This window comes from Seriola dumerili, unplaced genomic scaffold (genome assembly GCF_002260705.1).
Source record: "Seriola dumerili isolate Sdu_G_001 unplaced genomic scaffold, Sdu_1.0 BDQW01000025.1, whole genome shotgun sequence".
NCBI classification, from domain to species: Eukaryota; Metazoa; Chordata; class Actinopteri; order Carangiformes; family Carangidae; genus Seriola; species Seriola dumerili.
In genome coordinates this window covers 2,115,097-2,136,506 of record NW_019174280.1, presented here as the reverse complement: position 1 = coordinate 2,136,506, position 21,410 = coordinate 2,115,097, and the positions used below count along the sequence as shown (strand labels likewise).

Here is a 21,410-nt window from a genome sequence, read left to right as displayed (position 1 = left end):
TTCTCAATCCTATAGGTCAAGTTGAAGGTTGTTTCAAGACCCACCAAGCTGAAACCGATATTTGAAAAGGCAGACAACTCCATCAAAGGTCCACAACAAAGTTGTGGCACTCATGCTGATGGAAGTAAAGGTCAGAACGGGCTGCAAGCAATAACAGACACATATTGGAAGCGATAACTGTCACACATGGAAGTGTCAGGAGCAATGGCACCTGCAATTCACTCGCCCATGGGTAAGGTTACGAAGTCACAGATTGACACAAGTGATAATCCATAGTCTGCCCCATAGTTTGCTTGTCATGTTTGATCAGCACCTGGAAGACAAGCTAACTATAATGTTTATCTGTACTTTTATACAGAATTATGTGACGAGTTATTATTTGCATTGTTGGCTGTTATTACATTACATGAAGACTTGATGAATTTTCATCAAAGCTTTCTGTGATTTTAGGAATCTCCTGAAATACAGCTGTGTAGGTCCAATGTTGGCGCTCCATAAGTAAACAAAGTCCAGAGAAGATGCATCAAGTTGGTTTGATGAACTTTGATGAATTTAGTGCACACCATGTCCTTAAGGACAGGGTATTTCTTCCGCAAGAGTATCACATCTGAGATACAACTGGGTACAACTCCAAGAACAGGGTTTTAGGGACCCTCAAGCTGTTATAGACCACCAGGTTCAAGACAACCTGGCTTCCCTTGTGCTCTAATTTGACCATGGTCACAGTTTTTAGTAGCACCATGAAGCTGATGCTGCTCTTTCAGTCATCTTGTGGAAAAAAAGAAAACCAGAAATCTTTCTATCCCATCCCCCAACGGTTCAGAGTCAGAGGTGCATATTCTGTGGCCATCACGTCCATACAAGACTCTTGGACACAGCCAGTACAGACCCACTGATACCTGAAATACGACTAGGGGTGATCACTCTATAGTTAAGGGCAAAAAACACCTAGAGAATATTTCAGACTTCTGACATTATCGCACATTCTCAAATTTCTTTGTGCAACTCACTCACGATGGACCACAGGTGAGGTTTCGCTCTCACGTTAGCTTCATGTTTTAAAGTCCAGCAGTAGCTAACAAAGAGCCTAATAAAAACTGGCAGAAAAAGTGTCATATGTTTTCGCCCTTAGTCATTTTTTGTGTCCATGTTTGCTTGTATGTATGTGTCATTGGTTGTTGAGATAACCAAGCCGCCGGCACAGTATCTCAAATATCTCGGCAATACAGAGAAGTATGGTGATAACAGTGAAAGTGTACATGGCACTGAGGAAGATGGTTTTTTCAAAGTGTTCGGGCACCATGCACTTAGTCACATTAAAGGCCTTTTCCAAAGCACTGGCATCACACATGTACAGTGGGTGGACCTGGGGGGGAAAAAAGAGACAAATGGGGCAGTAATACTTTCATAACTGTCTGAACGTCCAGGCACTAATTGTACAATCACTATATTTATCTCTGATTTATGTTGATGACACGTTATTAATCAATGATGGGTCATACTAAGCAATAAATCTTGCTGGCTGTACCTATCAGATACACCCCACAAACTACCTAGCATTTACTGGGACCAATTCCAGACAAGCCTAGGTTACTCAGGACTCCTGATCCATGCTGATATTGCAGTAAGTGAATTTTTCAACAGCACAGTAATGCTTCAAACTCATCTCACTATCAAGTTCTAGGAATTATCTTTCTTGTGAGCTGTTCTGGGTATCACCAGTTGGATATGGGGCAGCTGGGGCATCTCCTGGCCGGTCCGGGGGAGCTGATTGTTGTTGAAAAGGATGTAAGGGATAGCCTACTCTGCATCCCCCTTCACCCCAACGACCCTATCATGATAAGCAACTTGAAAATGGATGGATGGATACATAGCTATGACCTGGATCAGCACTCTACTGAGTTCATAAAGTTACAAAACAATTAAAAGTGACAGACCTGGAAGCCAAAGAGGTGGCTTTGTAGCCAGAAGGCGATGACTTCCAGAATGATGCGTAGGAGAACAGAAATTATATAGAAGACGGTGTAGATGGGTCGTTCGAGGATCTCCTCCTGATCAATGTTCTTACAGGCTGCGTAGAGGTGGAACACTGCCCCAGGAACTAGCACTGTTACCAGTTGTAACGCCCAGAAGACCTGGAGAGGGCAGAAATAAGGCAGGGAGAATGTGAGAAAAGCCTGAAAAGAGACAATAGGATAAAGAATGAAGGAATCATGAAATAGATGATGGCACAAAGCAAGAAAGAAGAAAACATTGAGAGGAGGTTGGAAGGATGAAAGGAAGGAAAATAGGTTGAGGGAAGATGGTGCAAAAATAAAAAAAGGGGTTTGTACATGTATTTTTCATCACTTGACACATTGGTGTAAATTGGCCATCGAGATGGAACAGGTAAATAAAATATGGTATTTATATCTTTGGTAACTGAGGCTGGCAGGGTCAATGATTTGAGTTGAGTTCAATGATTGCCGAAATGTTTAATTGCTCCCAAATTACAGCCTGTTATACCCATTTAGTTTAGTTTTACAATGTTAGCATCTGAGCTGCTGCACATAGCAGTGGCTAAAGATAGTTTTGCTTGTCTTATTTTAGCATAGTTTATATCTTACCCTATTTAGAGACAAATTAGAGAAAGAAAAATTAGCAGACTGTAAAGGTTGTACTAACAGGCTTCATTCCTGTGTAATTTAGTTGTACCTTTTGATTTAGCTGAGTTTAGTTCAATTCTAGCTAGCACCTAGAAAAACTATGGTTTCATGGGTAAGATTTTCAAAGCATTAAGATTATCTTATTTTACTTAGCAAAAATCTTGCATAATTTAGGTTAGCTACCTTTTATAGTTATAAAATTCTGTTTAGCTGCTGTGATCTAGCAGTATAAAGCCAGTTGAGTTTAGCACTACCTGCAGTAGCCAATGGTAGGATCTGAGCTGTTGTAGCTACGCTACAGATCGTAAAGCCAGGCAGATACTCAGCTGTTGAGACCAAAACAATATCAATACAATTTCCTATTATACAAAAAAAAAAACACAACATTTTTGTTAAGTATGTCTATGATTGTTATTAAGAATTTTATTAGGGACATTTTACAGATGTAAAATTCCCTTGTCAGAGTCCTCTGGTGGACAAAGTATGTAATGAAGTCACTGTTTTATCTCGAACATGTCTTTGTCAATTCTGATTTACAATTTTTTATGTTACATGTTGGCTAGCACAGGCTTAGTTAATATTGGCCGATATACGTCTGAAAGATAGTTCTATCTTATCCTTAGTGCTGTGTTATATTAGAATACTGGTTGTACCGGTGGACTACATTAATGTAGTTGCACCTTACAGTTAAGTTAAATTAAGTTAAGTTAAGTTAAGTTAAGTTAAGTTAAGTCATACCTGAGGTGTTATGGGTCTGAACTGGTTGTAGCAGTACAGGTTGAGCTCTCGGCGATCAGGGTCGCAGCTGAAGTGCAGCGCCTCATTCCCATAGACGGCAAAGCCAAGAACGCCCAGAAAGAACATCCGCACCGAGCCGAAGAACAAGGTGTGGAACTGGCCTATCACCGTAGGAGGCCTGAGCTGGAACACACACACACACACGCACATACACACACACACACACACACACACACACACAAAAATGCACAGAGACACATACAAGCGAGCGTGAACAGCACACACACAGGCACAATTACACAATGCAGTGCACATTAAAACACACACAGTCACACATATAATGCATGCAAACAAGCATTCACATTATCATGGCACAGACATGCGACACACAAATGTGCATAGGACACACACGCACACACACACACACACACACACACACACACACACACACATAGTCAGAGACAAAGAGAAAATAGCTTCTGTCAGCCAGATAAATGCAGCTGCAAAAGCGGCTCACTGAGGCCCTGAGCTCTGAAGGGTAAAACAAAACCCATTCAGAGGAAACATTTCCCATCTCCCCTCTTTACCTGCTCTGTTCTGACACTAACACTGAGTCATGTTTAGCAGAAAAAAAGGCCTAAATGACACTTTCACAAAGCAAAGAGCCTTTTGGCTTACAAATATGTCACTCAGCCCCATGAAGACAAAGGTAAAAGGAGATGGATTAAAAAGGCGAAGAATGTAAACTGATCAATGTCTTTTCATTTTGGGCCTCGAGAGGGATAATTGTTCCGCGTTGCTCCTCTGTAACTGTCAAATCCTGAACGGTAAGCTAGAAAGTGTCAGCGAGAGAGGCCTAGATGGAAGCAACAATAAAATCCCCACAGTCGCAGTCACATCGTGATCTACTTACGCATCCTTCATAGAAGTTTTTGATGTAGTTTAAAGACATGGTTTGCTTGTTGATCTCCCCTGCTCTGGGCCCTCATGGCCCGGTTTGCTGCTGGCACCAGTTAAAGGCCACCAACAGTCGGGCTCCCAAATCTCCAACTGAACCCTCTCCCTCTCTCTCTCTCTGTCCTGAAAGCCCGTGTCAATGCATATTTTTTTTTTTTTTTTTTTCGCCTTTTATCCCTCCATCAATTGACTCACTCAGTAGAAAAAGGACAAACGAGACTGAGGGGCCAACAATGGCCTGGGAGGGCATGTGGTCCCTGCATTATAATCCCTATAGAACTATGTCAGCAAAAAAAACAACCTCCTGTGGCACACAATGCAGAGAGAGAGATGGCAAACATGCAACAAAAATACAATGCACCTAGTTAGGTAAAGGATCATAGGAGCTCAACTGAACTTAATGGATTTTTCTTCCATTTTAAAAGTTACATTTAAGATTTTGAGCTTTATTCACAACAAATGTCTATTTTAGCTGAGTTAGAACTGAACAATTCTGATGCATATTTCTACTTTAAATATGATAAATAAATCAGTTATGATCATATTCACACTTTTTGACACAAAGATTACTTTTTGGTTCTTATGGAGTTTGTTTTTCATTTTTTGTTTTATATGAACACATGACTAAATCTCTATTACCAAAATAAAGAGTCAAAAACAATGATGACAACACACCCTGCACTGCAAATACTTCTGGAAGAGCATTGACGGAGCTGCTGTTGTCCCAAATACAGTCCCTTGGCGAGCCACGAGCGACCGGCCACCAACACAGAAAGAAACCAACGATCAAAATTCAAATCCCAAAAGCCAAAACTGGACAAAGTGAAATAAAATGGAAGTCCACACACCAACCGTAATCCTGGCGGCGTGTTGTTCATTCCCCCCTCTTTTTTCCACTCAGGGATCCTAAACTCATGCCAGTTGCGGGACCTTGCGGGACAGACAGCAGAGTCAAGTCAGAGGGAATTAACACGGTGCACTTCCGCTCACATTATTCAAAATAAACACAGGCGCCCGAGAAAGAATGGCCTCAAAATGTACAGGCTTGTAGCCTGGGCTGCTGTATAAACTCAACACCAGGAATGGAAATCAAATAAAACAAAAATAAATGAATGGAAAGGGTCATTGTAGCTGTTTAATATGTATCCACTGGAAAAGAAAAATGAAATACCTTTTAACATCAAAGTATGATGTCGGCTATAGGTAAATACAATTGGCTATAGAAACATCTACTTATAAAATCATAAAAACTGTTTATACTGATATAAAACATTTTAATGAGCCACAAATAGAAAAGAAGCTGAAAAACCTGAAGCGGAAACACATGAAGAAGTGTGTAATTTTTTTTCATTAAGAAAATTGTGCATAGAAATCCTCAAAACGCTTAGTGTTCGTTTTATTCTGAAGGCCCACTCCCGCAGCTTCCGGCGTCACTCGTCCTAACTATGTCAAACTTGATACAACTTTGACCGCAAACTTCTGGCTCGTAAGGAAGCCAGAGGACAGAACCTGTGCGTCTTGGCTCAGACGCTAAGTTTCAACTTTATTTGTCTCCGGGAGTCGACTGATTTCTGACTGTGACGCGATGAAGTCACAAAAACATCATGACTGACTGATCTGATCTGAAGTCAGCTGATTATGGGATTTTTTCACAGAAAAATAACTAAGACCACACAACCTGCAACAATAGCGCACACACAGCGCACAGACGCTTCCATTCATTTACTGATGACTAAAAACATAGAAACCTTCATCAGTCACGAGATAAGATAAGATAAGATAAGATAAGAAAAATTAAGATAAGAAAAGTTAAAGTAAGTTTTCACCTAGATTTTGTGGAAACTAATGTTTGCAGTATTTTTTGTTTTGCCATTATATAGTCATGTGCAACTATTATACCCAGCAGCTACCTATCATTAAGCTTGTTAGGGAATTACATCTACATTCAACCATCCGAACAAAAGCACACATGATAATGCACAGGGTTTGACAAAATGGAAACAAACACAATCATTGTAATTATTATTACTGAAAGTTCTATATTTCAAGATTTCAGATTAAACAGTTTCTGTTTCTAAAAATTCAAAAGAAATTTCAAAAGTTTCTAAAATTCTCATCTTATAATAACATCAATCATTTGAAAACCGACCAGTGTGAAAAACCATTTTACATTTTCTAACCACCAAAGAGACGATCCATGTATGCTACACTATCCTGTCCAGTTCTGTGGTAAATAAAGTTGGGAGATGTTTTTAGATTTTAACCTGGACTCCTCTGGGTGCAATCCAAAGGCGATCACAGAGATATGAATAAACTAACTTACTCCTTTCAAATGTAACATGAATGTATTCCTAATGAGTCTCATGTTTAATAAAAAATATCGTCTTGCAAAGAAGAACATCCCGCACACAGCTCTTGCTCAGCGTCACAATTTATTGATCATCCTAATAATTTAGTCTCTCTTCGTCAGAGATGTTAAGAAATATCTCACATGTTGTTACTTTCATTCTCTAAGGACCAGTCAGATCCTTGCTCGAGACCCACGCATAATATATTTGCCTGTTTTCGATTTAAACCAGGAATATTAGAGAAATCACACAAGTACCCAAACCCTCCTCTAAGTGACTCAGCATAAAGGCTTCATCAAAGAGCATCAAGTGTCCTCTTAGCACCTTCAGTTATCCCCACTCATTTCAGTCTGACAGAAGCATGATCAACTCTGGAACATGCTGCCACTTCCTGTTTGACTCTCAGGTGATTTAAGATAGAGAGTAAACCTACAGCAGAAAAACCAGGCCTGTTGGTTGAACCGGCTGAATCAGTCCATAAACACACAAAAAGCCAATTTCTGATAACTCTTGAATTACGTACGCCTCTAAATTAAGTGATCGGAAATGACCTCCGGCTCATATTCCAGCTCATGTGGTGGCAGGTCTTTACGCTGCCATCTGCAGACAGAGACACGCTCAGCCCGTGAGAGTGAACTTTAAAGTCCATTTGTGTTCGCTGAAGCATCAGAGTGACAGGCTCCAGATGGTAAAGCCTCACAGTGCCGGGGCAAAACTAGAAAAATGTGAGGAGAGAGAGTGGAGCTAAAAAAGCTCATGGTTGGTGAATGAATCACAGACTCCCAGGCTTTCACCTGTATGTTTTCTCTTTCACTTCAGATGAGGTGTTAGTCAGTAAAAGGCTTTTCTGAGAGCTGCTTTTGTGTGTGACTTGTTTCCTGAACATTCGCCTCATTTAACAGGACGATGATCAGGGACTAAACTGCCTGCTGTTTTCAGAAGTGCAGAGTCAAACCACGAGAAGTTTTCCTCCAACCGGAACAACCATTTCAACCCTCTGATACGGCCCAAGTGTCTCCTGGAATAGTGCATAATACTGCAGCAGGTGGTATCAGACCTTGGTTGCCATGGTTACTATAATAACGGTCATGGCTTGGTGAGACTAAGGAAAAGATCATGATTTGGGTTGAAATAAGTAGTTTCTCGACATTAGACGATCTCTTTGTCATGGTTACAATAGTAACAAGATTAAACGGTCACGTAAAATAGAAAGAACATAACCTGCTACTTTCACATGGGAAGTGAACACCCCCCAAACCTCCTCCTGATGTGGACTTTGTCTCTCCTCCTGTCTTACTACGACCACTAGATGTCGCCTAGCAACAAAATCTAACTATGGGTGATAATTATGAAAGTATTTTTGGTGCAAAACAACTGATCACCTGTGACAGTGAATTTTTCAGTTATATAAAATAGTCACACATGTGTATCAGTAAGTTTGAGGTCACAGAAAAAAGATGCTCTAGGAGTTGCACACTTGTAGATTTTTTTCCCGCCCACAAACACAACACAACAGTTACACCTTCTCAGATTCTTCATTGCAGGTGCACACATCCTGTTTTACAAATCACAAATTAAGAAACTCATACATTCACATTTTTGCTACGGTTGGACACGGAAGGACATAATAATATGACAACAATTATAACATAATAAATATCAGAGTAACAATAGTGAAATGTAAAACTACATGTAGTGCAGTTCAGTCCTCATTATGTCCAACCAACGGGTGGGCGTGGCTTGAGGTGCCACAGGTACAGATCCCTTTTGCTCCACATTTGGTGCAAAAGTCAGAGTGTGCAGAACTTACCATTTGAGACTCGTAGCGGAAGATTCAAGCAGTTGTAGTTACTGACTTGTGTTTGTGCGATAAAAAATATCCAAGAATAAAAGTTTGTGTGAAACATATTTTACAGATGTGCAACTCTCATCGCATGAATTTACATTCTGATCTGCAGATGTGCAAATTTTGTCAATGACTTCACATTATTTCATATGGGTGTGTGAATGCGTTTTGCGCCACATTCACTGCAGCAACTGGAGCAAATATGTCATCATACCATCATCATACCATAATAACCTGCTGAGTAGACGACCTATGGGCTCGTTTGTCGACAGTGCCTGAGAAAGGTTCGATCATCCTGCAACATTTCTGACCACAGGACAGATTTTTGTTTGTATTAGTTTGTTCTCCCTCCTTCTATTTCCCCCTCTACATCCCTGGTAATTGTTGGAAACAAACCAGATCAGAGGAAACCTGGACCATTTAATGATACGCTGATTAGTCCACACAAGGTATGAACTGCTGGGTTTTTGCATGCAGGTGTTAGTAGACGATAAGGCCCCTAATCTCTTTTACCCTACTATTCACGCTTCTCGTGGACTCCTTAATGTGTGTGTGTGTGTGTGTGTGTGTGTGTGTGTGTGTATGTGTGTGTGTGTGAGAAATCCTTCAATTAGTTTGCAGTTACTTCTCCACTCTCAATATCATCACAGGTTAGTATTTAACCAATCATCACTTAATCATTTGACCCATTATTCCTCAAACAGGCATTATTTAGCACAGATACTTTAACCGTTTAGTGAATATTTTGTCTCTTTAAATGAAAAGATGTTGGATTAAAAACACAAATAACCCCAAAATACTGATGTGCAGCTACGCCTGCAGCTCCCCCAGTCACCTGTAGAGGGCTGTGCACCTCTGACAGACCTTAATAACAGACGTGTTACATGTTGACAGTGATGCAGTGAAGTTACACATAGGGGCAGGCTCATAGCTGTGTTAGGTTGATGTCAGACATGAACATGGACGAGCCCTCAGACTCCCTCCCTCCCTGCCTTCCACTGACACACACACACACACACACACACACACACGCTATTAATTTATTATGAAAACTGAAAACACTTTAGACAGCCCTCATTTATTCTACACCAGCACCAGTCCTCTCTCTCTCTCTCTCTCTCTCTCTCTCCATCATCTGTCATGTCTCTCTGCCACTCTCTCCTCCTCTTCTCTTTATCACATTATGTTCACAGTGATCCATCTGTCTTGGTCAGCCCCCCCCCCCGTCAAACAAACTTCTTCTCATCCACAGTCTCTTCCTCTTATCCTCCCTGTTGCACTCCTCCCTCTTCTCTCCTCTCCCCTTTTCTATCACTTCATCTTTATCTCTCCCATCCTTTCAATTTTTTACTGTCTTCATCATCTTTTTCCCTTTTCTATCTATCTACCCTCTCTCTCTCTCTCTCTAACACACACACACACACACACACACACACACAGAGGGAGAGGGAGAGAGAGAGAGAGAGAGAGAGAGAGAGAGAGAGAGAGAGAGAGAGAGAGAGAGAGAGACTGTAACCAGTGTCAAAGATGTGCCTCCTCCTCTTTACTGGCATCAGTCGCCTCTCATCAGTCAGTCAGTCAGTCAGTCAGTCAGTCAGTCACATAAACACACTCCTCAGTCAGATCCAGTTGTTAGAAAAAGTTTCTTTCTCTCTTGGCGGGGTGTCTCTGAGTGAAAACCCCCTCTGACACTGCGTCTCCTCCCCGGCTCCCTCACCGCCGGAGCGCTCCTCTGTGGATTTTCCCGCGCCCACACCGGCGATGGACGACGAGTTCCTCTCCAACTTATCCCCGGATCTGCCCGGAGACTCCGAGGCTCTGAGCCCCAACTCCACGGAGGAGCCCGGCTGGTGGGCTTCCTCGGACGGCGGGGAGACGGTCCACTTCGCCGTGCGCTGCGTCATGACCTCGGTGTACATCCTGATCATCACCGTGGGTCTGCTGGGCAACATCACCCTGGTGAAGATCTTCATCACCAACAGCGCCATGCGGAGCGTGCCCAACATCTTCATCTCCAGCCTGGCGGCGGGAGACCTGCTGCTGCTGGTCACCTGCGTGCCGGTGGACGCCTTCCGCTACTTCTCCGAGGAGTGGGTGTTCGGCGAGGCGGCGTGCAAACTCATCCCGGTCATCCAGCTCACCTCGGTCGGCGTGTCCGTGTTCACGCTGACGGCGCTCAGCGCGGACAGGTAAGGATGTGATGCGAATGTGAGAGTCTGACAGAGTCGAAACTTCAGTGTCTTCTATTAAATTGAATGCATCTTATTCTAAAACGATGAGTGTGTGCGATGCTCAAAAAGTGACTTTTCGACACGATCTACGTTTTTAATGATCCTTTTTTTTTTTAAATGGTGGAAAGTGAGTATTTTTTACTAAGAAGAAATCTGAGCTCATTCATGCCGCTTTACAGAAGGAACATCGGTCGCCTATTACATTTATTTTATCAAGATTTTACAAAACAAAATATTAGTTTATATAAATGATGGTATATTCATAGATGCATTATTATAGATTGAACCAGAACCATTGCTGATAACATTACTGCATCAGCAATGACAATCTAATAGTGTTGTTAATGTCTGTTCTTTGTACTGTTGCTACATTCACTACATTTTACTAATGAAGCTTATAAATACAGGACGTTGCCTTGGAGTATTTTTTACAGGACAGTAAAAAGTTTATCTACATCATCACTACAGCAATGAAAGGTCCCCAGTAACTTTGCAGTGGTATCCTATACTGTATTTAAGTACACTTTGAAGGTACTTGTACTTTACCTGCATTTCCTACTGTGTACTTCTTTTTCTTTGGAAATTTCAGCAGTAAAACATTTATTTTACTGCATTACACTTTGCCACTATATTTATTTGATATTTTAAGATTATATTTTGCACAGAAACCATATCATGAAACTATCCTATAAAATATGATGCATTGTTATAGGGAATAATCCTCTGCCTGCCACACCTCTGTCGGGTGTCACCTTCTGTTAAGAGCACCTGGATTCGAAGCTGTAGCTGATGGCTTTTAACAATATTAATGACATTATTTATAAGTCACAGTGTGATACAGTGTGTTGCTCTGTGTGTGGTTGTTCTTCCTATTCTTTTCTTCCGGATGATCAGAACGTGTTATTTCTCAAATCACATTTGAATGTGGGGCTTCTCTTGTCGTGCAGTACCTTTACACTGTTCTGTTGCTATTTTTACTTTAGATGTCAATATTTCTTCCGTCATTATTTTTTTATAAAATTCACACAAATTTCCCAGAGGAACTGGATTTAAGAGCTTTACGGCCTTTTAAATGTCCTTAATGTTCCTTTAACAGCATCTGCTGGATGATTTGTGTTGTATCCTTCCTTCCTTCCTTCCTTCCTTCCTTCCTTGCTTCCTCTCATTTAAAATAGACATGAAGTGGTCACAGCAGGAGGCTCTGCTTTGACTGTGATCAAAGTGTCTGGATTCACTGTAACAGGAGCTGATGAGAAGCTCTAAAAGAAGGAAAACAGTAGGGGGACGTGGTCTTCTTCACCAGCAGGTCTGAAGTTGTGGACAGTTGGTGATTAATTCAGGTGAAGAAGCTTCATCTGGATATTTCTAGATTAAACACGGAGCTGCCAGTCGGTTTTTAAAACGACAGTTTGATGAATTTATGATGTACTTGGAACTGCAGACAAAGAGTCTCTGGAGCCTTGTACTTACTATGCAGCATAATTACAGCTGCTTAAGCTGATTTGTGGAGCAGCATTGATTAGTATTAGATAATGTCCATCCCTGTCTGAAAGGAAGCAGGGGTGCACGCCGATGATAAGAGAGTAAAGCAGCAGGATAGACAGGAAATACTGAAGAAAACAGTGACACGAGGAGAAAAAAGCTTTGCAGGATTAGTGTAAGAATAATACTATAGAACACAACAGAGGAGAATGTCTGATAATAAAAAAGTGTGTGACTATCATTCTTGGGCATTTTTAAAAAGTAGGAATGATTTTTGAAAGTCTGGACGTTAGTGAAAGGTGTTGTCACTTTTCTCATAGATCAAGATGTTTGTTAGAAATAAAAGTAAAGGGATGTTTTTTTCCCCAGTCCTCACTTCTGTTTAAGGGTTAAGACCTGGTGTTAGGTTGATGTTATAATTAGCTCGGATGGTATAGACTAGTGGGTCCCAACCTGTGGGTCGGGGGCCCATTGGTGGGCTGTGAACATATTGCAAATGGCCCAAGAAATCATTTTTGAAAAACAGTACAATAATGTTTTTAAATCTTTTAAAAAGAAATGATTTTTAAAAACCTCCTTTGATTGTTTTTTTTTTTCTCCATTTCCTTTTTCCTGAGACCTTTCACTGTGAAAAACCAGTGATAGGAACTTTTTCGTTGTCACTGGCTGGACCACATCGTTTACATGTTTGCTATCTCAGTCTGATTGCTTGATAGATCACATCCATGGCAAAAACCGGTGAATCAAAATGGATAACTGGTCAGCAACAGGAAGAATTAAAGAGACTGGAGAGACAGATGCTGAATCTCTCCCCTCGTCAAACAAAAAAGAAAATTGAGTTTCCACATCTTTCAGCTCAGTCCTGAATGTTCGACCATTATCGTTGAAATATTTTTGAGATTTTCAAGTGGGACCATGAGTTGGAGAAAGGTTGGGAACCGCTGATATAGAAATGTATAGAAATCTAATCCTGGTTGCTCTGACAGCAGCTCACTAAATATTTCTATTCTCTGACGTATTTAAGGACCTGAGTCCAGCTCTGAGTCCTGTCTGTCATTCAGGATTTTAACCCCTAATACACAGTCTCTCTCTCTCTCTCTCTCTGCGTGTGTGTGTGTGTGTGTGTGTGTGTGTGTGTATGTGCTGAGACTCAGAGAATGATGCAGTGGATATGTGTGTGTGTGTGTGCTGGTGTGCTCGTACAGTAGGAGAGAGAGAGGAGGGAGAGAGACAGAGAGCTGAGAGGTGGGAAGAATATGATGAGGCAAAATATATGACGCCAGGATGATGACATAGAAAACTCAGACTGAAAAATTGAATCTAATAGAATGCCAGAGAGAGAACGTGTGAAGTCAAACAGTTATTAAAAATGATATGCAGTACATCAGTTGCACCCTCTATGCGATGATATCGTATATCACGATATGCGGGCTGGACTGTATCGAGATATTACATTTTGCAAGGCTGTTTATCATTCATGATATCTAGGTCTTTAAATGGGATCACTGTTGGTGGATTTTACATTCAGTGCTGTGTTGAAAACATCACAGTCTGTCCAACCAGAAGCTGGTTCAGAAAGTGTAGAGGTATGTTTGATTTAAACTCACTCATCAGGGTTTAATACCCAGGGCTGTTTCTAGCTTTTTGGGGGCCCTATGCAAGATGCTGTTTGGGGGCCCCTTCTTTGTCAAACTACGATGGGGGGGGGGGTTCTAAACCCTTTAAGATGATCCGTGGAGATGCATCAATCTGTTACACTTTAAGAGGAAAAAAGGCTAGATTTGTGAAAAACTCTCTCAAATTCAAATTTAACATCTCAAGTTGATCCAGGCAATTTAAACCTACAGAAAATGATAATAAAAGGTAAACAACGAGGCTCCTCTATGTCAAGAACTGCAACAGATGCAGCATTTTCTTCAAAAATGTTTGTTTTAAATTTTGAGAACAAAGTTCTTAAACATGAAACATAACTCAACAAAAAAATTCTCTCCCCTCCCACCTAAAACAATAAGAAAATAAGTACATTGGGGCCATTGCCCAGATGAACAGAAAATAAATTAGGCTATTACTTAGAATGAAAATACAATGAACCAGCATCCATGTGTTAATGTGCAAACAATAAAAACAAAAAACTAGTCAGAATAATACTAATGTTGCAGGTAGTCGGGAGCTTTTCACATGTAACACTACAACCCCTTCAGGACCATTTCAACTGTATAACATGATTACACTACTTTGTGATCATGATCTGTATGATCAGTCTTATGTTTTCATTATCTTCCTCAAAACTCCAAAGTATTTCAGGATTGCACCTGCAAAGACAAAGCTCCTTAGGTTACCAAGAGAAATTGGTCATAAGAAAATATTACTACAGTATGATTTCAGTTATGTTGCACTTATACAGAAATTCATAATCAGTGTTTTTTTTGTACATGTTATATATATATATATATATATATATATATAATATATATACATTGCAATATACAGTGTCCCTTTAAAGCATGCACCCAATTTCAAAGTTGTCACTTTCAGGATTTTTCTGCTTTCATCTGGCACATATTACTCTTTAAAGTAATTAAAACGATGGTATATTAGTGATGAGCACCATATGATATGGAGGGAGTATTTTTACTTATATTTTGCAGGGCATTACAAAGTGGACAACTTGTATCTAACTGATGATATGGTCTTACCTTGTGTTCTTACTGAGGGCAGAACTAGCGGTCACATACAGTATAGTAGAAATGAAATTTACTTTAATTTGTGTCATTATGGTTGTGTTGAATAAAAAACATATACACTACATCAAAAACTCAATTCTATCGTAGGAATAGAGGGAGGTTTGTTCAAATCAGCAAACGACATTGTCACAATAAATATTGTAATAAATGTGGCAAAGACTGCAGCTAAGTCAGCAGAGTTGTCAACTAACCACAAAATACATACAAAATACAATAGGAGAGAGAACGGGTCGTTCTTAACACAGTGATCATTCAAAATTCATAGTGCTATATGAATAATCCACTGCAGAACTTTGCCCAACAACACACCCAAAGTGTGATGTTACTGAGCAGCTGCAACAAAATGCTCTGCAGCCTGCTATAATCCGACATGATGGGTGTCACTTCAGTCAATCAGTCCCACAGCACAGTCCATTCAAATGATCATTTTATTTTAGCTCTTTCATAAAGCACACACTGTATAAAGCTGGGTTTATTTGCATACGCACAATCCTAGCCAGCTAGCTGAGCTAGCTAATTTATCAATTTAGCTGAGGCTAGCTGAGTTAGCCAGCGAGACAAAAGTAGCAAAGTGGCTCAAAAGTTGACCAACATTATAGCTCCCCCCTCCACCCCACAAGTGAATCTACATCATTAACAAATGCCTTACCTTTTCCCTGTGAGCGTTTTTCTTCTTCAGTTTTCTTCTTTTATCTGCACCAGAGGGAAATGTCCTTTTTGATGCCGTGATACTGTTTCTAACACTACCGTTACTCAGCTCGCTGATGTGACGTGCGGCTGTCAGTCATCTCATCATACCTGTCGGCAGACGTCACTCATTGCATAACAACCTAATAATGGATCCCCCAGAAACACAAGCCACAGCTTCCCTGCCATTGCAGATTAGTTTTGTTTATATCCTACATTAGTTTTTTGAGCATATAAGTGCTTCACTAAACACATGAGGAGGCTTTGCTGGCTACAAATAAAGACAGGTCATTTTAATTCTCCCCAAATCTTTTGAGGCTGAAATTGCAGCTTGGGGGCCCCCTACTGGCTGAGGGGGCCCTATGCATTTGCATAGTCTGCACATAGCAAGAAACGGCTCTGTTAATACCCACCTTGACCGTCATCAGTCTGATTTTAGGTGGAGTTGTGATGCTGGCGGCTGCAGTGAAGCTGGTGGTTGCATATGAAATATCAGCATCAGGAGCATCAGGAGCTCCACATGCAGCGAAGACCACACAGAGCGGTGACTGGCTCCTGTTTGCTCAGAGAGCAGCGGCACATTTTCATGCTTTCTTGACTGAAAAGAGAGAAGCAGGAAGGAGGCGGGTCTCAAGCTTGAAGTGGAGTTTAGGGGATGAATGAATGAATAGATGAATGAAGGAGAGAGAAATAAATAAAAATGTGTAGTTGTCTGTCTACTGAGCTTTCACTGGGCTCTTTTAGTCGGAGCAGTTGAACTTATGCTGGATGTTGTATTTGCAGTAATAGTAGTAGAAGTAGCAGTAATAATGCTGTAGAAATGTCGTCTTACCAGCTAGTAAGGTAGTTAGTTGGTTCGCTGGAAAGATGACATCACAAGCAGTGAGATCCTATCACGAGTTGTCTTTGGAGACACATGTGGAGACAAAGCACGTATACACAGAAGTTGAACTTCAGTGTTACAGACAGTTTCTCTAAGGTTTGTAGTGTGTTTATACTGTAATGCATCAGTCTGTCATTGACCTACAATGACCCACATCACCTCGAAAGATACGTCACATCTTTATCACATTCACTCATTCAGCTGATGCTACGACTCGTGGATGGTGTTTGTAGCAGTTTTCATCTTTCATGATACAAGGTGATCAATGACCGGCTCACTACAAATCTCCAATAATCCTGTAATAGCTGGAACTCAGGGATCCTCTCAACAAATATGCCACAAATGATGTATTGTGACTGAATCTTTGTGCTGTTTCACATCAATACCAGTCTCCGCCTCAAGTCTCCAGTATCTGTCGGGGAGCAGCGTGATGAATTAGTAGACAGTTACAAACAGTTTGAGTAAACACAGATCCACAGCTGAGGTGCTATAAAGTTTCCACAAAGATTTCAGTTTGGAGGGGAAATAAAATTACTCAATAAATAATGAAAAGTACCACCTCAGATTTTTGGATTCACTGTGCCCACGCCACAGGGAGAGGAGATACCTGACTCCAAATCCTCTCATGTCCATCCTCTGTCGGGTGGAGCGAAGCCGTTGCTTCAGAGCTCAACAACTTTTAGAATTTATGCTCTCAGTGGCATGGGGGGGGGGGATGTGGGTGGGAGATTGCAGCCTGCGAGGCTGACTCGGGCTCTGCAGACGGCCACAACTCATCGCCTGACACTCCCCAAACACTCAAAATGTACAGAGGTTTATAATTTGCCTGAAAGCGTGTATGTGTTTCCTCTGCTTCCCCCGCTGTCACCGTGACAGATGTCATTTCCTGTCTGCTGCTCGTCATGCCGTCACTCCTGACCTGTGAGCACGCTCATCTGAACGGTGGAGAGGAGCTGTGTAATTGCTCCTAACCAACCAAACTCTCAGATGACGCATGAAACACTCCCTTAATTATCAATTAGCAGCCTAATTCCTCTATGAAATATTTCGCCCTCCGTCTCACTTCAACACGCCCTCTTAAAACACAGCAGTCAGTGGGGGTTAGGCCTTCCTCTCTGCTTTAAATCCAAGGTCAGCTCAGTCTGGAAACTGCAACAAAGACGCTGCACACGAACAGAGGGGAGAGAGAGAGGAAACAAGAAAATGCCAGAATCTTGTTGTGTTTTGGGATGTAAAGCGGTGCTGACAGCCAGATCTCCCTCAGGGTGCCACATGGACTAATGGGCTTCTGAGGTGGGATTCGATTTGCCCGTGACATTTGCAGACCAGATGACCTACTGTAGCATCCAATAAAATAGGGGTTAGCATGAAGATAACTGATAATAATCTTAAATTAGTTTAATACAACACGCACAATCTTCGTTTTTCCAGAGGTGAAAAGTTCAACAAGCATATGAGTCAGTATTGGTAGAAACTGCTGCTTTAATGATATTATGGGAATTTCTCACCTTATCTTTCTTGTTCACGGCTGCAACTAACGATTATTGTGACGGTTTTATAGACGTTTGCTCTGTAAGATGTCAACGCCCAAGATGTCAAGTTTCTAAAACCCGATATAACATCTTTACATTATGCAATTCAGGAACCAAAAGGATACTTACTTTTAATCACGTAAGACAAACTCAGGCTGGAAATCTTCACATTTCAAAGGTTGGAGCCAGCAAATGTAAATGCCCCAAGTATTGAACCTTGTTAACGTCCATATGATCTTTTTTATATAATACAGGACATATGATGAGTTAGATAATCACCAACACCATGACTGAATCTGTGTTTATGAGACTGTCATTAGTTCACTGCAATTCAAGGTGGAAATAGTCAGACAGCCAGGGTTTCATATGTCACAAACCTAAGGAACCAATCCTGTCAACTTGTGGGGACGAGGGGGCAAGCAGGTGGTGGGCGGGGCTCAAGGCCTGATCCAGATTTCTCAATCAGGAAGTAAGAGGAGATGAGCTTCAGACCCAGTTTTTTTCACTTTTTTCTCTGGGAAAACCATGTTAAACAAAATATTAATCTGAGCAGAGGATTTTTACAGAGTTTAAAAACTGCCTGGAGGAACTTTAAGGCATTTTTTCTTGGAACACAACTAGTGGGTTATCAGAATAACTGCAGATATGCTATTGTTTAAGGGCCTAACAGTTTCAGTTCTCGTTTGTCTCTTTTGATGAAGACTGGACAGGAAAGAGTCTTCAACATATTGTTGGCACAAAGTTGGTAGGACGCTGTTGTCTGACATATCACTGTATGCTGCAGCATCCAGGTTTACCATCACCGGACCAAAGCAGGAAAGACAGACCCAAAATAGAAGCCATCCTTTAAAGTCGTAAATGAAGTTGGGTAACAGTTAGGACTTGAGTCATACTGAATTAAGTCATGACGCATTCAGCATTAATGGATGTGTCATGGCTCATGGAGACAGGATTACAGCATGAATCCTGGTTTTGTAACATCTTCAGCAGGTTCACTTCCGCTGAATGAAAAAACTCAGTGTGAAACAAACTCAGTGAGTCACAGCGACGTGGCGAACAGCGCTGCAACTGTTAACGTATGTGACGTACACCTCAAATGAATGTTTCCGAGAAACTCAACGGAAACTCGGCTGCAGATAAAAGATGAAGTGACTGCAGTGGAATAAGAAAGGAGTAAGAATGGAGAGAGAGAGAGAGAGAGAGAGAGGGGTTGAGAATGAGCAGGAGTAAAAAGCCAGTGTACAGAAGGTGTGGAGCAGCGGTGAACTATTTATATTATGAGCAGCTGGAAGCCTACAGGTGCATGCTGGGAGCAACAGAGTGAGCACATGTGTCACAGCTTGATGACAGATCATTACGGTGGTGTCAGCCGTTAACATGCACACTATGGTCTCCTATAACTTATCCTGCTTTTAATTACATGTTTGTTTCATGTCGCAGGGCAGCTAGCATGCTTTTGTTTTCTACATTCTGCAGACTGCCGTTCACACTGCAAAACCAGTATCTACATATGTATCACAACAATAAGCTCTGCATTGAAAGAAACTTTCCTTTGTGCAGGTGGTTTTCTATAATATTTCGCATAGTGTTCTGTAGTATGTCTTGTTAGCAACCTGGTATTCATGTCCCTGTGTGAATGATCTGTGTGAAGCAAATTAGCAAATGAACTGCAGGGTCACAAATCGCAGCATCCAGCACTTTGAATTGATGACACGACGACAAACAGCGTCTCCCTACCGACTCCTCACGGCGTCAGGTGTGTGGTGTCACCTACATCGCCTGCGCCTAATGATGGGGGGTGGTGATGGGCTCCTGAGGGTTACGTCAGAGGACTGGTAGCTCTAGTTAACACGCTGACGTGATGTGAATGAAATTCATCACGTACCAGTTTAGTTACAATTTTCAACCAGCACCGAAAGTCTGAAAAAATCCTGACAAAGAAGCTCAAAAATAGAAACCCCTCTGTGTTGCGTTGCGGGATGACTACACAGTCACACAATCACATCCTGACACAGAGCAGAGAGCTGTTAGAACATTTTGACTCCATGTGCATGTGTTTCAGCTACAAACGTCTGCAGCTATAGTTGGTTTACTTCAATAAAGTGAACCGGGAAAGATTTGCCCTTTAGGGACAGGTGTGTATATGAATGAACGGGAGCTGAGAGACGTGTATTAGAGAGAGTGAATCAGCATCTGCTTTTTTTTTTTCATTTGCAGGTTGTGTTTAATTCCCTCACTAAAACCTCTCCAAGCTGTGTGTCTGACTGAGATAAGAGAGGAGTTGATGAAAATGCTGATACACTCATCTGAATTGTCTGAATTATTACTGAGCATTCACAGCAATAAACCGTCACAGCATCAGTGAGTGACCTGCAGAGTTTTTATGTGTGTGATGTTTCTGTTGTCGAGGCATGTTGTTTTCAGGTTTTGAAGTTCATGAACTCGATATCTCAGTAACGCCTTCAGGGAATGTCCTCATATTTGGCACAAACATTGACGTGGACACAAAGATGAACTGATTAGATTTTGGTGGTCAAAAGGTCAAAGGTCAAGGTCACAGTGACCTCACCGGCCTTGTGCACACAATATCTCAGTAACGCCTTGAGGGAATATCTTCAAATTTGGTAGAAACATTCTCTTGGACTCTAGAGAAGGGGAATATTTCACATTTGGTTTGTTTAATGAATTGTTGACACGTATCTTGGGTGCCCATCTTGAACCTGTGGTGATGGCATAGATCTTCTTTGCTGCTTTTTGAATCATACACGCTTTAGAATTTGTAGTTTCTTTGCAGCAACATTCAGGACAGACATGGATGTAAACTCCAACTTGATTGGTTGGTGGACCCATACAGCCGCAAAGTGGTAATTGTAGTTTGCCCCTGATTTCGCCTCTCAGGCAAAACAGAGGTTGCCCTATCTTATTACTGGAGGTTGTTGAGGCTGAAAACAAGACTGTCCTCCCAAGGAAGGTGTCAGCATCAGTCATTTCAGCAAATACCCAAAAATGCAAAGAGCAAAGAAGGAAGACAGGTGACATTATTACAGAGCCACTGAGTCCACAGAGAGAGGAGGTCAGGTTGGATTGATGGGTCCAAGACGCATCCGACTTAAACCGCTGATGTTCCCTGTTTCCTGTCGAAATTTTAAAACCTGACCAAGATCCTTCCCTGACCCTTCACCATGGTGGTGTCAGTCCCAAAAAAAATTGATTTTAAAAGGGCCACATGCACACTGTGTATTTTGTAATTTACTTTGGATTGCTGGAAAAAAGTACACCCACAGTGGGGAAATTTGCAGTATTATAATGCTTAATGA

The 21,410-nt window shown here is 41.4% G+C and overlaps 2 protein-coding genes across 2 annotated transcripts in view; one reads left to right on the top strand and one right to left on the bottom strand.

Moving 5' to 3' along the window:
* Nucleotides 1–1,168: 1,168 nt before the first annotated feature.
* On the bottom strand, nucleotides 1,169–4,335 carry LOC111236202 (gap junction epsilon-1 protein-like). Its single transcript, XM_022764873.1, has 4 exons — nucleotides 4,297–4,335; nucleotides 3,384–3,566; nucleotides 1,938–2,135; nucleotides 1,169–1,366 (listed from the first exon to the last, which is right to left on the bottom strand). Exons 1-4 carry the CDS (start codon nucleotides 4,333–4,335, stop codon nucleotides 1,169–1,171), a joined length of 618 nt encoding a protein of 205 aa, XP_022620594.1.
* Nucleotides 4,336–10,295: 5,960 nt separating this feature from the next.
* nmbr (neuromedin B receptor) overlaps nucleotides 10,296–21,410 on the top strand; it is a 48,420-nt gene continuing 37,305 nt past the window's right edge. The window contains exon 1 of the mRNA XM_022737875.1: nucleotides 10,296–10,723. Coding sequence (XP_022593596.1) covers nucleotides 10,296–10,723 — 428 coding nt within the window. The remainder of the gene's footprint in view (nucleotides 10,724–21,410) is intronic.

Excerpts from the sequence above, each read along its gene's own strand:
- LOC111236202 (XM_022764873.1), bottom strand. The coding sequence starts at position 4,335 with ATGTCTTTAAACTACATCAAAAACTTCTATGAAGGATGC. Across the intron at positions 2,136-3,383 it reads TCAGACCCATAACACCTCAG|GTCTTCTGGGCGTTACAACT; the intron begins GTATGACTTAAC and ends TGCCCTCTCCAG. Across the intron at positions 1,367-1,937 it reads GCCACCTCTTTGGCTTCCAG|GTCCACCCACTGTACATGTG; the intron begins GTCTGTCACTTT and ends TTTCCCCCCCAG.